This window comes from Psammomys obesus, unplaced genomic scaffold (assembly GCF_907164565.1).
Source record: "Psammomys obesus unplaced genomic scaffold, mPsaObe1.curated_primary_1811, whole genome shotgun sequence".
NCBI lineage: Eukaryota > Metazoa > Chordata > Mammalia > Rodentia > Muridae > Psammomys > Psammomys obesus.
Genome location: NW_026596009.1, coordinates 1,811 through 15,549, shown reverse-complemented (window position 1 = coordinate 15,549; position 13,739 = coordinate 1,811). Strand labels below are relative to the sequence as shown.

Genomic DNA, 13,739 nt, shown 5'->3' with positions numbered 1-13,739 from the left:
CAACCCCATTACAGGGTATATACCCAAAGGAAATGAAAGAGACAACTGCTTATGAATATTTTTTGCAGAATTATTCACGACAGCCAGATAAATGGATAAGGTAAATATATCATATATGGGAATATTATTTGGTCACAAAAGAACAATATTATATTCTTTGCATGTGAATACCACCAGAGGACATTATGTTAAGCAAAATCAGTCAGGCCCAAGAAAAACAAACATTGTGTGTTCTCATTTGTATATAGAAGTTGAAAAGTTGATCTCATTCAGGTAATGTGTAGTGGTTACTTGCAATGGAAGTTTTAGTTTCTTTAAAAAGAAATGTTATGGGGGATATGAAGTGAATAATGTGTAATTAATAAAATAAAATAAAATTTAAAAAAATGTTATGTTATGTTAATATGTTTTTGTTTTAATCCCAAGTGTGAGATTTTAGTTTGAGCTTTAGTTTGTCCTCAGCTGACTATTGTCTCCTGGGGGTGTGGTCTTTGCCAGCTGGTACAGGCCTGCCTCATGCAGCCCAGAGAGGGGAGTGGTCTAGGACTCTGAGGGATATAAACATGAGAGCCCAGAAATAGAAAAGCAGTAACAGTTTAAAGAGACCAGAGATGGATGGTGTGGTGATTTGGAGAGATACTAGAGAGATGCTCTGTGGAACAGCAGCTTGGAGGAGACTACTTGCTGCCTTTGCTGTTGCCAGATTGGCACAGCCACAAAAGAGCCCCATCGACCCTATACAGCTGGAAGAAGTAAAGGAGTCTGCGACCCTTCTCCCCACTAACCTTCTCTCTATTACCTAGGATTGAGGAGTTGGAAGAGAGAGGCTTTAAGGAACCCCCAAATACAAAAGTTTTTATAAATGAGTTACTAGAGCTTTAGAAGAGATTGCAGCAAGGATGGCCAGTGAAATAGGAAGAATAACTCTCATGTCCCACAGCACAACAGTTAAAGTGCTATTAAGGACACATATATTCTGAAATAAGTACAGAAGTAGGGTTTTTGAATGTTCCTAACACAAAAAGAATGATCACTGTACACTAGATACATGTGTTGAAATATTATTCTCTTACTCATAATTATGTATCATAATGTTTCAACTAAAAGAGACTATATTTCAGAAGAAACAAAACTAATAATTCTTATAGTAAAAGAAGACACCAACTTACTTCTTAGATAATGTTTTTCTTGCTATAAAACAGCATCTAGTCTCAACCTTCCTAAAAATTACAGAAGTTCCTAGTTTGCTTAATGTGCTCACAGATTTTTTTAGATGTATCTGTGTTCAAATATGTTTCCCAGGAACTTATATTAGAAAGTGAAGCAGAGTTTTTAAAGTTATTTTATTATTTTGTGTGACTGTGTTGCATATCTATGCCCATGTGCATGCAGTGCTGCCCATGGAGACCAGAAGAGGGCACCAGATTTCCTGGAACTGGAGTTCTACAGTGGTGAACAGCCACATGGGTGCTAGGTATCACACTGCGGTCCTCCGAAAGAGCAGCCGTAACTCCAGAGCATGAGACAGGAGTTTACAGGCAAGCACTCAACCTTCCGTGAGCTAACACGCCTTACATACACCCAGGGAGGGGGCTTTCAGATAGGACAGTGCTGTCCTCATCGTGACTTGGGAATGAAGCTCAGCTAACAGGAATTCACCCTGGAGAAACACGGATGCTTTAAATGAGGCCAGTTCCTCGCACAAGACACAGAGCATTTTTTTTAAAGTGATATCCCCAGAGACGGCACAGAAAGACCTAAACCAAAGCGAAGGACTTGGATCCTCCGTCTGGTGACGGCAGGCCTGTTATCCCGGCGCCTGGGAGGCCGGTTTGGACGACAAGGTCAGACCCTGTCTGGGATTAGACCCAGAACCATTCTCAAGCCTCCTCAGGACGCATGCCCACAGTTAGGCAGGAAGACTGGTCACAGCTCTCGCGGCTGACTGAAGCCAAGGGACTTCTGAAACCTTCGCCTGAAGCAGCCACGCGGCTACCGTAGCCGGATATCGATACCACAGAGCGGAAACAGGGACTCCGAGTCCCATAACCCTTGTCGCCGCCGCCGCCGCCGCCGCCGCCATTAGCGCTGTCGACGCCATCGGCGACGCCCGCTGTCGCTGTCACTGCTGTCGCCGCTGTCACCTTCCTGCCGTCGCTGTCGTCGTCGCCGCCATCGGCAGGCCGTCGCCCTCGCCGCAGCCGTCGCCCTCGCCGCAGCCGCTGCCGCAGCCGAGGCCTTTGCCGCCATCGACGCCGCCTTTGCCGCCATCACCTCACCGCCGTCGCCGCTGACCAGGGATCGTCCGGAGCAGCGTCAGGCCACGGTACTGGTGTTACTTGGACCTTATTAACTTGTTGAAATGGCTCAGTCAAAAGGCCTGGCCTTGTCTTTAGACGAGTGCCATTGTCTCATTTGTATGGAATTCCTCATCGAGCCCGTAACTCTGCCTTGCAACCACACGATGTGCAAGTTGTGCTTTCAGGTACTTCTGCAAAACGAAAATTTGTCCTGCCCTTTCTGCCGCTGCTGGATCTCTTCTTGGACTCCATATGACATCTGTGTGGACAGTTTTATCAATGAGGAACTGTGGGAGAGGATTCAAGCTCAGTATCCACAGGAATGCAGAGGCAGGGCATCACTGGTCTTCAAAGATGATTCACCTGTTCGAAAACTAAGCAACCCTGGGGAACTGAGGAAAGAATATGAAGAGGAGATGATGAGGATGGAGGCCGAGCGCCAGGCCACTGAGGAAAGACTGAACAGAGCTAGCGAGGAGTACATAAGAGAGTTATTGGCCATGGACATGGAGGAAGAAAGAAAAAAGGCAGAAAAGCTGAGACTGGAGAAACAACGGCAAATGGAGGAGGAAGAGGCTAAACAGCTCAGCCTAAGAGAATCGGGCACATCCCCAAGAAAAAGAAAGTGCAAACGGAAACATTGTGACAACGTTCCAAAGTCTTCTCTTCAGTCTCAGCCTGTGTCAGCATCGAAGCACAGAGCTGTGCAAGATGGCCAGAAAACATCTGCGCAAACCGACGGTGACGGGAAGAGCCCTACGGGACAAGAAATTAAAACTGAAGAAGATACTCCAGCAGCTACTCTCTCATCAAGTCTGGTGAGTCCAAAACAAGGCACATCGAATCCTTTCAGCCGTGATGGGAACGTGGGCAGTTCAGAAGACAAGGCGCCCAAACCTAGCTGTTCTAACTACAGCATGTATACCCGGTGTAAGAACACTGAACCGGAAGCTGCCGCTGCTCACTCCTCTGACCAAACAGAGAGTGGGAACAGTGGGTCAGGCGTGAAAGAGGAACCTGAAGACCACGCAGCTGAGGCAAAAGATGAAGTATCTCACACTTCGAGCAGAAAGCATACTTCTAAGAGGAAGCATCAGGAACCTGAGGCAGCCAGTAAGCCGGGCATTTCTTATGAAACGCGCCCTGAGGATTCCTCAGATGAGGAACCACAAGACTTCATGACCAAAAGGCTGATTGATTTGGAGAATCTGTATTTTGAGAAGCATCAACAAGAAGAACAAGACAGACTATTCGCATTGGAGCTTCAAAGAAAATGGGATGAAGACCTACAAAGGGAAACGCGGAGGAAAGTGTACCCAAGGAAATATCCACCGCAGTACGAGGCCTTCCATCTAGACACCTCAGCAAAAGACAATTCCAAAGATAAGAACATCTGAAAGGTAATGTAAATGATTTAATATTTAAGTTTACCATCTTTTAAAAAGATGCAGTTGAAGCATTTAGCTAATATTAATGGCAGAAAGATGACATGCTTTACTAGAGAGAATTACAAACATAAGATTTTCAGCCCATTGCCAAGTAATTCACAGAAAAGTATTTTTTGTTTTCAAATGTTTTGAGAGGTAAACAAAATTATGCAGGGGTAGGATGTTTTGAACTAAACGTGCATTCTTTTCTGTGATAGAATTTTTAAGTGTATTAGTAAATATTTAAAATTGTTATCTGAAGGGCACACTTTCACTGTCTTTTTTGATTTGCTCTTTTTGAAACAGGGACGCCTGAGAGCCTCCTGCTAGTCTTCTGAGCACGGTATTTACAAGTGTGCATCACTACAGCAAGCTGCATTCATCTTTAATGGACTTTATGATTACAGAGAATATAAATGTGGTTCTGTAAAACTTAAAGTGATAAGCAAGGGTGCCTAGCCTCCATGCTATTAATAGTTGTGCTATTGTTAGCAGGGGTGTTAGGTTTGATAGTTCTTTTTTAATTTTTTCCTATTTATTTATTTTTATTTATTACAACTTATACATATTGTATCCCTAGTCCCCTACCAATCCCATCCTCTCTCAATCTTCCCCCATACCCCTACCTCAGTCCACTGATAGGGGAGGTCTTCCTCTCCTTCCATCTGACCCTAGCCTATCAGGTCTCATCAGGACTCGCTGCATTGTCTTCCTATGTGGCCTGGTAAGGCTGCTCCCCACTCAGGGGGAGGTGATCAAAGAGCCAGATACCGAGTTCATGCCAAAGACAGTCCCTGTTAGCCTAAGGGACTAAGGAGACTAAGCTGCCATGGGCTACATCTGTGCAGGTGTTCTAGGTTATCTCCATACACGGTCCTTGGTTGGAGTATCAGTCTCAGAAAAGACACCTGTGCCCAGAATTTTTGGTTCTGTTGCTCTCCTTGTGGAACTCCTGCCCCCTCCAGGTCTTTCATCTCCCCTTTCTTTCAAGTTTGATAGTTCTTATAGATATAAAATGCCTTGGGATTGCTAGACCTTTTGAGGCTTTGTATCCCCAACCCACGGATCGCTTGCAAGTTAAACAAGCTTTTTGGAAGGTTTTTTGTTTGTTGGGTTGATTGGTTGTTTTGTGTGGAATAAAGAGGCAGGGAGATAACTGTTAAGTTTGAGGCCAGCCTCATTTACATAGTAGGTTTCAGAGGGCTATAGGAGAGCCCATCTCAGACAAAATAGACCAAATAAAAGAACAAACTTAATATGGAATGAAAGGGCTAGAGGTATAAGTTAGTACTAAAATGCTCTGAGTTCCAATTGCTGGTCTGCAAAAACAAAAATAAAATGGTGAAAAAGAAACGGATAGGAATATAGGAGTTTACTCCAAGAGAGTAACCATAAAATATTTTATGGTTAAGGAATTTGAAATAATTACATTATTTCCACATAGTATTCCTTCTGTTGATACTACTTTTTATATGTATTGAGACAAATAGTAAGATATTTAGGGGCTGGGTTTGGTGGCACAAGCCTATAATCCCAGCATCTAGGAGATTGAGACAGGAGAACCACAAGTTCAAGGCCAGCCCGGGCTCCATGGCAAGGCCCTGTCTCAAAGTTTTAAAAATACGAGTTGGGAATTTAGTGCAGAAGTAGCATAGTTGACTATATGGCGTAATATCCGGATTTGTATCCTAGTACCAAAACAAAGAATAAAATAAAAACAAAGAATAAAATAAGTATGATAGTTGTGAGCTAGTGAAGTATCCAGAGATTGCTCTGTGGATGGGGACTAAAGGAAATGGGGGCCCAGATGGAAAACACTGAAGAAGCCAACAGACATTAGATTCCAGCCTCCACCTGTCAACAAGAGCCTGATGGTAACAACTCTCCAGGGAACACTTAGATCTTCAGCAACTGATGGAGACTGCCAGAAGCTGCCAGAAGACACTTTTCTGTCTATTGGTTTGGTTTTATTTCATTAATATGAACTTTTAGTAGATAGTTGCAACATTTCTAAGAGTCACTTATCCTTTTTGCTTTTCATTTAACATTTTAATTAGCTTTAATTAAAAGTTTTAATTAGCTTATAACATTGTAAGTTTCCTTTGGATATCTTCATGCATAGTTTTGGTTGACCCCACTCTCAACCACTCTTCTCCATCATCTCCCTGACTCCTCCTCCATCCCCTCCTCTCCTCCATTTCCCTGACATTTACCTCCCCAACACACACACACTTAAACCCACCCTCAGTAATCCCCCTTCCATTTTCATATCTAGTGTTCTATTGCCCTCCCTACCTTAAAGCTTCATTTCCCTTCCTCTAAAGGAGGCCATTTCTAGTTTCCAGGCCTGTACACACACCCACTCTCACATGAATTTATACAGATAAAACTTAGAAGCTAGGATTCGTGTATGTAGTGTCTGTCTTTTATGTCCTATGGTTAGTCTACCTTATGTTTCTCAATGATTATTTCAATGTGCTCTCCAAAATTTGTGGATTGTTAATCTTCATATACTTAATGTTATCTGTATCAATTTTACTGGATATATTTAATTTTTTGGAATAGCTGGGGATAGCACCTAGGACTGTGCAGATATCGGGCATGCACTGCACCACAAAGTGTATTCCAGCCCTCTGGTGCCAATTTCAATTTTTGTTTTTAGAGACAGTGTTTCTCTGTGTAGCCCGGCTGTCCTGGACTTAATTTGTACATCAGGCTGGTATGGACCAGGGTCTCCTTGAACTCACAGAGATCTGCCTGCCTCTGCCTCACCCAGCGCTGGGATTACAGATGTGCACGACTGCGCCCAGCTCCCAATTTTACTTTTGATTTGCATTTTCTCATTAAAAAATATCCTTTGAGCAATGATTGTGATGATAATGTAGTACTGATTGGAAACTAACAAAATTTTTCTAAAAGACAAATATCTCTTCTCATCACATCAATATTGTTTCTAAGAGCAGTATTAGTATTAGACATTTTTGGAGCCTCTCAAAATAAAACATATGTAATTAAATCTTTTTAGACTAGACAAAAACTAAAATTTAAGAAGGCTATATCGTGATATATTTAGGATTCATATTTTTGTTTGTGAAGAGGTCTCCCTAAAGTTCATTTTAAGATATATTTTTCTCTATTAGTCTTTGCTTTTTCTACCATATGTGAATTTGTTAGACTAATAAAAATATCTGTGCCAGTGATTAGAATGCACTACCAACCTTTTCGCTTTGGTAGAATACAAAAAAATACTAAATTTCCCAGTGAAAACTAAAGCTGTACACATGTTAAGAATATAAAAATTAAAGGAATAAAAATTAATAAAAAAAATGTCCTCATCTATTTCTTTGAGACAAGGTTTCACCCCAGACTGTCCTTGCAAATTACTATGTAGCTGAGGATAACTTCATCATCATCATCATTATTGTTGTTGTTGAGACAGAGTCTCACTATGTAGCCCAGGTGTCCTGGAAATCCCTATATAGACTAGACCGGCCTCAAACTCAGGGATCCACCTGCCTCTCTGCCTCCTGAGTGCTAGGATTAAAGGCATGTGCTACCATGCCGAGGTTGACTTTAAACTTGATCCTCCTGCTTCTGTCACAAGGTTGGAGGGTTACAGGTGTATACCACCATACCCAGGTTACACAGGGCTTCACGCATGCTCTACCAACTGAGCTACACCCTCAGCCCCCTCAATTATTTCTTTTTTTTTTTTTAGTTTTTTGAGAAAGAGTTTTTCTGTGTAGCCATGGCTGTCCTGGACTCGATTTATATACCAGGATGGTACTGAACTCACATAGATCTGCCTGCCTCTGTCTCTGAGTGCTGGAATTAAAGGTTTGCACCACTGCATCTCCCAGCTCCCAATTATTTAAGGAAGAGAAACAAAGCATTCATAATCTAGAAATAACTTGTCTTTTAAAGTACGCTTTAATCAGAAAGACACACATGGTATGTACCGACTTACCAGTGGATTTTAGCCATGAGGTACAGGATAATCACACTGCAACTTACAAACCCAAAGAAGTAAAAAGGAGGACCCAAGAGAAGATACTTAACTCCCACTCAGAAGTAGAAACAGAATAGACAGAGGAAGGGCTTGAAGAGATGGAACAGGGTAGGACCCAGAAAGAAATGAGGGTCAATATCAGACCTTGGAAGAGTGCAGGTGGGAAGACAGAGGGCTCGCAAAGAGACCTTGGACGAGGACTCCTGTGACAAGCCAGAGACCTATGACAGGGTAGACTCCTGGGAAGATATTAGGGTGACTCTAGCTGAGACTCCTAGTAACAGGGGTCATGGAGACTCAAGAGGCCACCCTCTAACTAGACATAACTTGTAGTGTAGAGAGGGGAACACCAACCCACCCACAAAAAGTTCAACCCCAAATTTACAAGGTGTGCAAGGATAAAGATAGAGAAGAGATTGAAGGAATGTCTAACCAATGACTGGCCCAACCTGAGACTCACCCCATGGGAGACAGCCAACCCCTGACAGTGATTAACAACATTTTGCTGTGCTAGCATAGCTGTCCTCTGAGTGGCTTCGCCCAGCACCTGATGGAAACAGATGCAGGACCCACAACTAAACATTGGGTGGAGTGCAGGGAGTTCTGTAGAAGAGTGGGGGAGGAAAGGATAAAGGACTCAGAGGGGAACTCTACAAGAAGACCAACAGAGTCACATAACCAGGACCCAGGGGTCCCGTGGAGACTAAAGCACCAACCAAGGACCATGCTCGGACGAGACGAGAGGTAAGACTCCTACACAGATGTAGCTGATGGGCAGCTCAGTCCTCATATGGGTTCCTTAGCAAGGGGAATGGAATGGGGGCTGACCCTGACATGGACTCTGTTGCCTGCTTTTTGATCACTTTCCCCTGGCTGGGCTACCTGGCCAGACCACAGGGGAAGAGGATGCACTTAGTCCTGATGCGACTTGACATGCTGGTGATGGTGGGGGAGCATGGGGGCTCCCATTCTCATTGAGTGTAGGGGGAAAGGGAAACAGGGAGGAAAGGTAGGACTGGGAGGAGAGGCAGGAGGGGGCTATAACCAGGATAAAATGAATAAAAATAAGAAAATAAAAATAGACTATGAAAAAAGTACACTTTAATCTCATCTACTGAAAAACTTGTATTAAAATAAAACCAACTTTATTTTCTATGCTTGAGGTTGAACATTTCAGGCAAGCAATACAGCCGCAGCACAGAACTCAATACTTGTATTGGTAAATGCTAAAAAAATTGGGGTAAGCTTCTGACACCCAAAATCATTTGAAACGTTTAATTAGAAACAAAGATGCTATTTATTTTTAATCTCAGCAGGATTCAAAGAAAGACAGTTAAAAATGTCATTTTATCTATTGAATGACAAAAACATTTTTAAAACAAAAGACAAAAAGCAGACAAAGTCTGGAGTAACTTTGGACACATAACTAAGTGTGCTTGGCTGTTGTGGAATTCTCTATCTTCACTGTTTGCACACTGTTTGGCCTAGGGAGCTTACTTGTTCACATTTTTCCTGAGGAAAGAATTTAGGGGCCAAATGTTTTAGGTGTTTAGGGTATTTCTTAAAACACTGTGCTTAGAATAGAAAAATAAATTAATTCCAGAAAAAGCTTCAGTGTACACCCTCAAATGGTTAGTTATGCATACAAAAAGATACATAGTCGATCTCTTAAATTTACTTCCCTTAATGGGGACCATTTAGCCATCTAGCTATAGGTACCCATGTCATACACAGATCTACGAAGCACAGGACCAAATGGCCAGGTGAATCACCAGGTAGTAGTACAACTTGATCCCATTCAATTAAACTGCATACTTCAGAGTGAGTTGTTTGTCCCCATGACTATTCATGCCAGATATGTTATAGTGACTATGATTTTAATGAATATTATATGAATGAGTTTTAAAGAATCCCAGCTCATTCCAAGGCTGAGCTGTGTTTGATTTTATTAATCTAGAAGCCTTACTGAAGGGCACTGCTAGAAATTTCTTTCATCTTCTATTGTAGCTTCTAATTTGCTCCCTACTCTTCTAAATTGGATCAGATTCCCCTCCCATCATGTAATAAACTGTCTTGAGTGCAAATTCGTGGCCCTGGCAGAACACATGCAAGTTTCTGGGTTTAACCTATGACACCAAAAAGGGAAAAAAAGAAAAAAGAAATGGGTGTGGAGAAGAAGAAAATAATAAGAGCTGAGGAGAAGGAAGAACAGGGGGTGGTGGGTAGGGGCGGGGAAAGCAAAAAAGAAAGGGAATGCTTCCCTTTGAGTTCCCAGTGGGTGTAAAACCTCCTGCTACATTTCTTGAATGTAGCATGCAATACTTCTCAAGAATACCCTGTACTCAAGGTCTAGCAGTCCACTTCTGAACTGCTGGACCTTGAGCAAGGCACTTAACCTCCATATGCTTCAATTTCCTGAGTGGCTAACCCTATGGGGCGTTCCATATCCTGCCTCTCTGATTCCTGGAAGAAATACGATCTCATATAGGCCAAATGCCTGCCTACATGCAAATGCTTCAGAAGCATGAGAAGGTACTGTTTTCCCCCAAGATATATCCTGCCCGGCTCAAAGCATAGTATCTCTAGTAAATGCAAGAAGCAACAAATGGTTCTGAGTTTCCTCATCAATCTCATCCCTGAACACTTCACGATATTTTCAGATTTAAACTTTCCATTAATCTTTACAGATACCACAGACAGACTTCATGAATTCCTTTATCTCCCTTCCATCTATCTACCCTCCATCAACATTAACACCTTGGGGAGAGAAGCAAAACAAACAAACAAAAAACCAATCATATAGAATTGCTAGCATTTTAGACATCATAAGGAAGTCAGTCAGGCTTAAAAAGAACATCACTCCAAAGAACATGCTCAACTGTATAAAAAGACGTTTGGCTAAAAGTTTTAGCAGACAAGCGTCAGAAGCAACATGGTAGGGTCACAATTCACATCATTATAAAAATTTGTACTGTTTAATCATTTTTTTTTTGACCCGCAGCTCCATTCAGCCACTCACTCTGCTTTTGTGATCATTCTAAAAGCTAAATATAGTCTCATCTATGGAGGGTGAAAAGCAATGCGAACATCAATACTTTCCAGCATGCCTTTATTAGGCACAATGTCACCGCGCAGGGAGTGCTGGTTTGCAACAAGTGAGATCTTCCTAGGGCTCCACAGGGTAGTCCTTTTTCAAGATCAGTGGGACACTCATAGACTTGAAGTGGCGCTGTCCATCTAAATATAACATGGACTCTGAAACACAAGAAGAACATCTCTGGAGAAATTTGCAGCACTTTGAACAGTCATACAGATGAATGACTATTTGGGAATACTAGGACAACACTAAAGTGCAAAACCAACAACAGGGATGCAGTTTGGGGCTGGACCTAAACAACTATTCAAAGAGAGCAGACCCTGACTCCATCCCTTTTAGTTGGCTGCACTACTCTTCCATCATCAGTGGTTGCTTGCAGTTCAGACCAGCTCTGTTTACAACAGCTGTGCAAACCAGCAACAGCTTCTCTGGGGGCCTTCACAGCTACAGAGCTTTAAAACTAGAATCTCCCAAAGACATGCTCCTGAGCTATGAGGCTTGGAGACACTGCTAAGGATAATTTAAAAGAAGAGGGTTAGGAATAGACCGCAGTGGTAAATCACATGTCTAGCTCATGTGACTCCCTGGTTTCAAGAATAATTTAAAAGAAGAGGGCTGGGAATATAGCTCAATGGCAGAATACGTGCCCAACCAAAAGCCCTCGGTTCATTCCCATACCATGGTAGGCGTGGCGGGAAGGAGCAAACATTTTTCTTCAGAATTTTTTCCTCTCATTAGGAAGAAGTAATCATCATAGCTTACCTCCATATGTTTTGGGGAAAACCAAGGGTACTTCTTTTTCCGACATGAATGTAAAATGAAAGATATTGGTGGTCATATGTTCATTAGTCTGAAGAGAGGCTACTTCACTATGTACTCTGACTTGAATATAATTGTTCTGAGTGAAGCATACCTAACAAATAGACACAAGAGTTAGTCAGTTGCTTTAGGAAGGAGGAAGGAAAACAGTCATAAGAGAAACAAAGACGGTAAAAACATTTTTTCTAAACCCAAATGACAAAAAGTAATTTTCACTTCCCATGACACACTTACCTGTGAAGAAAGAAAGAGCAACGATCCAACTTCAACGGGTTTCTGAAACATGATATCATCTACTGTTACCACAAATGGCCGGGAACCACTATTGGAGGAAGGCCAAAGTTGTAATGAATTGCAAAATTCAGGTCTCAAAGGTTTCCCTTAACAATTCACTGATGCGAAATAACAGTCAAAAAATAAATGTAAAGGGAAAATTGTCAAATGCAGCTACTATAAGAATGGTACTCATTAAAGCAATATTGTGGGGCTGGATATCCTCTAAATACGCTGTTTTTAGGTAAGAAATAACCAAGGAATATATAATAAAAGTTTTATATAAAAATTATTATAAGGACTGGAGAGATGGCTCCACTGTTAAAGGCTAGGCTCACAACCATAAATATAAGAGTTTGGTTCCCAACACCCATGTATCTCAGTAATCAATTGGTTTTCCCTGTTCCTAGTAAGGGGAACAGGGACTATTTCTGATGTGAACTCAATGGCAGGCTTTTTGACCTCCCCACCCCCCAAGGGAGGAGCAGTCCTGCTAGGCCACAGAGGAGGACTTTGCAGCCAATCCTGAAGATACCTGATAAAACAGGGTCAGATGAAAGGCGAGGAGGTCCTCCCCAATCGGTGGACTTGGAAAGGGGCAGGGAGGAGATGAGGGAAGGAGGGTGGGATTGGGAAGGAATGAGGGAGCAAGATACAGCTGGGATACAGAGTTAATAAAATGTAACTAATAATAAAAAGAAAAAAAAAGGAAAATATCATTATCAGAGGGATTTGACTTTGATTTCAGAACACTGTTTCTCTGACTTTGTTAGCCTATTAATTAAAAACCTACTGAAAAAAATAAAGCAATATGTAAAAGGGAAAAGAAACAGTAATTTTGGACCTGTAATATCATAGTATCATCTTTTACATTTGCCAATAGTATGATAATCTACCACCACCACCTCCTCACCCCTGCCCCCTGTCCACATAGATATTATAAAAAGCATAATCCTAGAGTGTAGTTCATACCCAGACTGGATTAAAATGTTTCCTTGAAATAAGTTGCTTCTCAGAACTCACCCAAAGCTACAAGCAGTGGTCCATCCAAGTTCATATGCTTTTCTCATAAGAAAACCACCAAAGATCCGATTGAAAATGTTCCGCTCCTATTAAACATAAATGAGTAATAATAAATCAACATTGTCGTTACCCTTATAAAGAAATTAAAATAGCATAGTAAAGGTTGGTCAAATTTTAGATAATTATAATGAGTGTAATCCAGCAAATTCAGAAGATTGCTCACAATGTTCTAGTACCTGAGGGTGACAAATATCCAAGCTCTTGAGTTTTGTATCCTCCATCCACACTGACTTAGCAGGCAAAATTCGACTCTGAAAACTTATCGTCCTGTGTAAGTGAAGATGAATTAAACGCTGTTACTGGCATGTTTTCCATGTTGAGAAGAAAGAGGTTATAAACGCTCTCCATGCATGTATGGCTCTGGAGAAGACGTGGACTGGAATACATCCTCAACTTGGAGTCTCACCATCTTAACTTACTTTGGATCCAGTGTGCTAAGAAACAGTTCATGTATGGTATTCCTCTCCTCAGGACTGGGAGCCACTTTCAGTAATGAGGCGGAGCTCCAGGCAATCCTCCGGCCTTTGTTCACTGAAGTGTACAAGAATGAAGAAGTATGATCAGGACAGTCACTCCACAGCACCTAGGGTGCCTTGCAGCCTACAAAGTATTTCTAAGTTTCAAAATCCCACCAGAATAATTTATACATTTATTCAAGGGAAGGCTGCAGAGAGCACAGAAAATTTCCAGCAATGGAGCAGGGAGGACACAGTGACACAGTAAACTGCTTT

The 13,739-nt window shown here is 41.9% G+C and overlaps 2 protein-coding genes across 2 annotated transcripts; one reads left to right on the top strand and one right to left on the bottom strand.

The window, feature by feature from the left end:
* Nucleotides 1-1,641: 1,641 nt before the first annotated feature.
* LOC129686664 (E3 ubiquitin-protein ligase RNF168-like) lies at nucleotides 1,642-4,997 on the top strand. The gene is made up of 2 exons (XM_055620665.1): nucleotides 1,642-3,700; nucleotides 4,034-4,997. Exon 1 carries the CDS (start codon nucleotides 2,363-2,365, stop codon nucleotides 3,695-3,697), a length of 1,335 nt encoding a protein of 444 aa, XP_055476640.1. The 5' UTR covers nucleotides 1,642-2,362; the 3' UTR covers nucleotides 3,698-3,700; nucleotides 4,034-4,997.
* A 5,836-nt stretch (nucleotides 4,998-10,833) lies between these two features.
* Acot9 (acyl-CoA thioesterase 9) lies at nucleotides 10,834-13,539 on the bottom strand (the record flags this gene model as incomplete). The annotated part of the gene is made up of 6 exons (XM_055620664.1): nucleotides 10,834-10,991; nucleotides 11,596-11,746; nucleotides 11,887-11,974; nucleotides 12,949-13,034; nucleotides 13,185-13,275; nucleotides 13,428-13,539. Coding segments are annotated over 6 exons (617 nt in total), but the record flags the coding sequence as incomplete, so codon positions are not given.
* Nucleotides 13,540-13,739: the final 200 nt, after the last annotated feature.

What these genes read in the sequence shown, in the direction of transcription:
- LOC129686664 (XM_055620665.1), top strand. Translation starts at nt 2,363, where the DNA reads ATGGCTCAGTCAAAAGGCCTGGCCTTGTCTTTAGACGAGTGCCATTGT.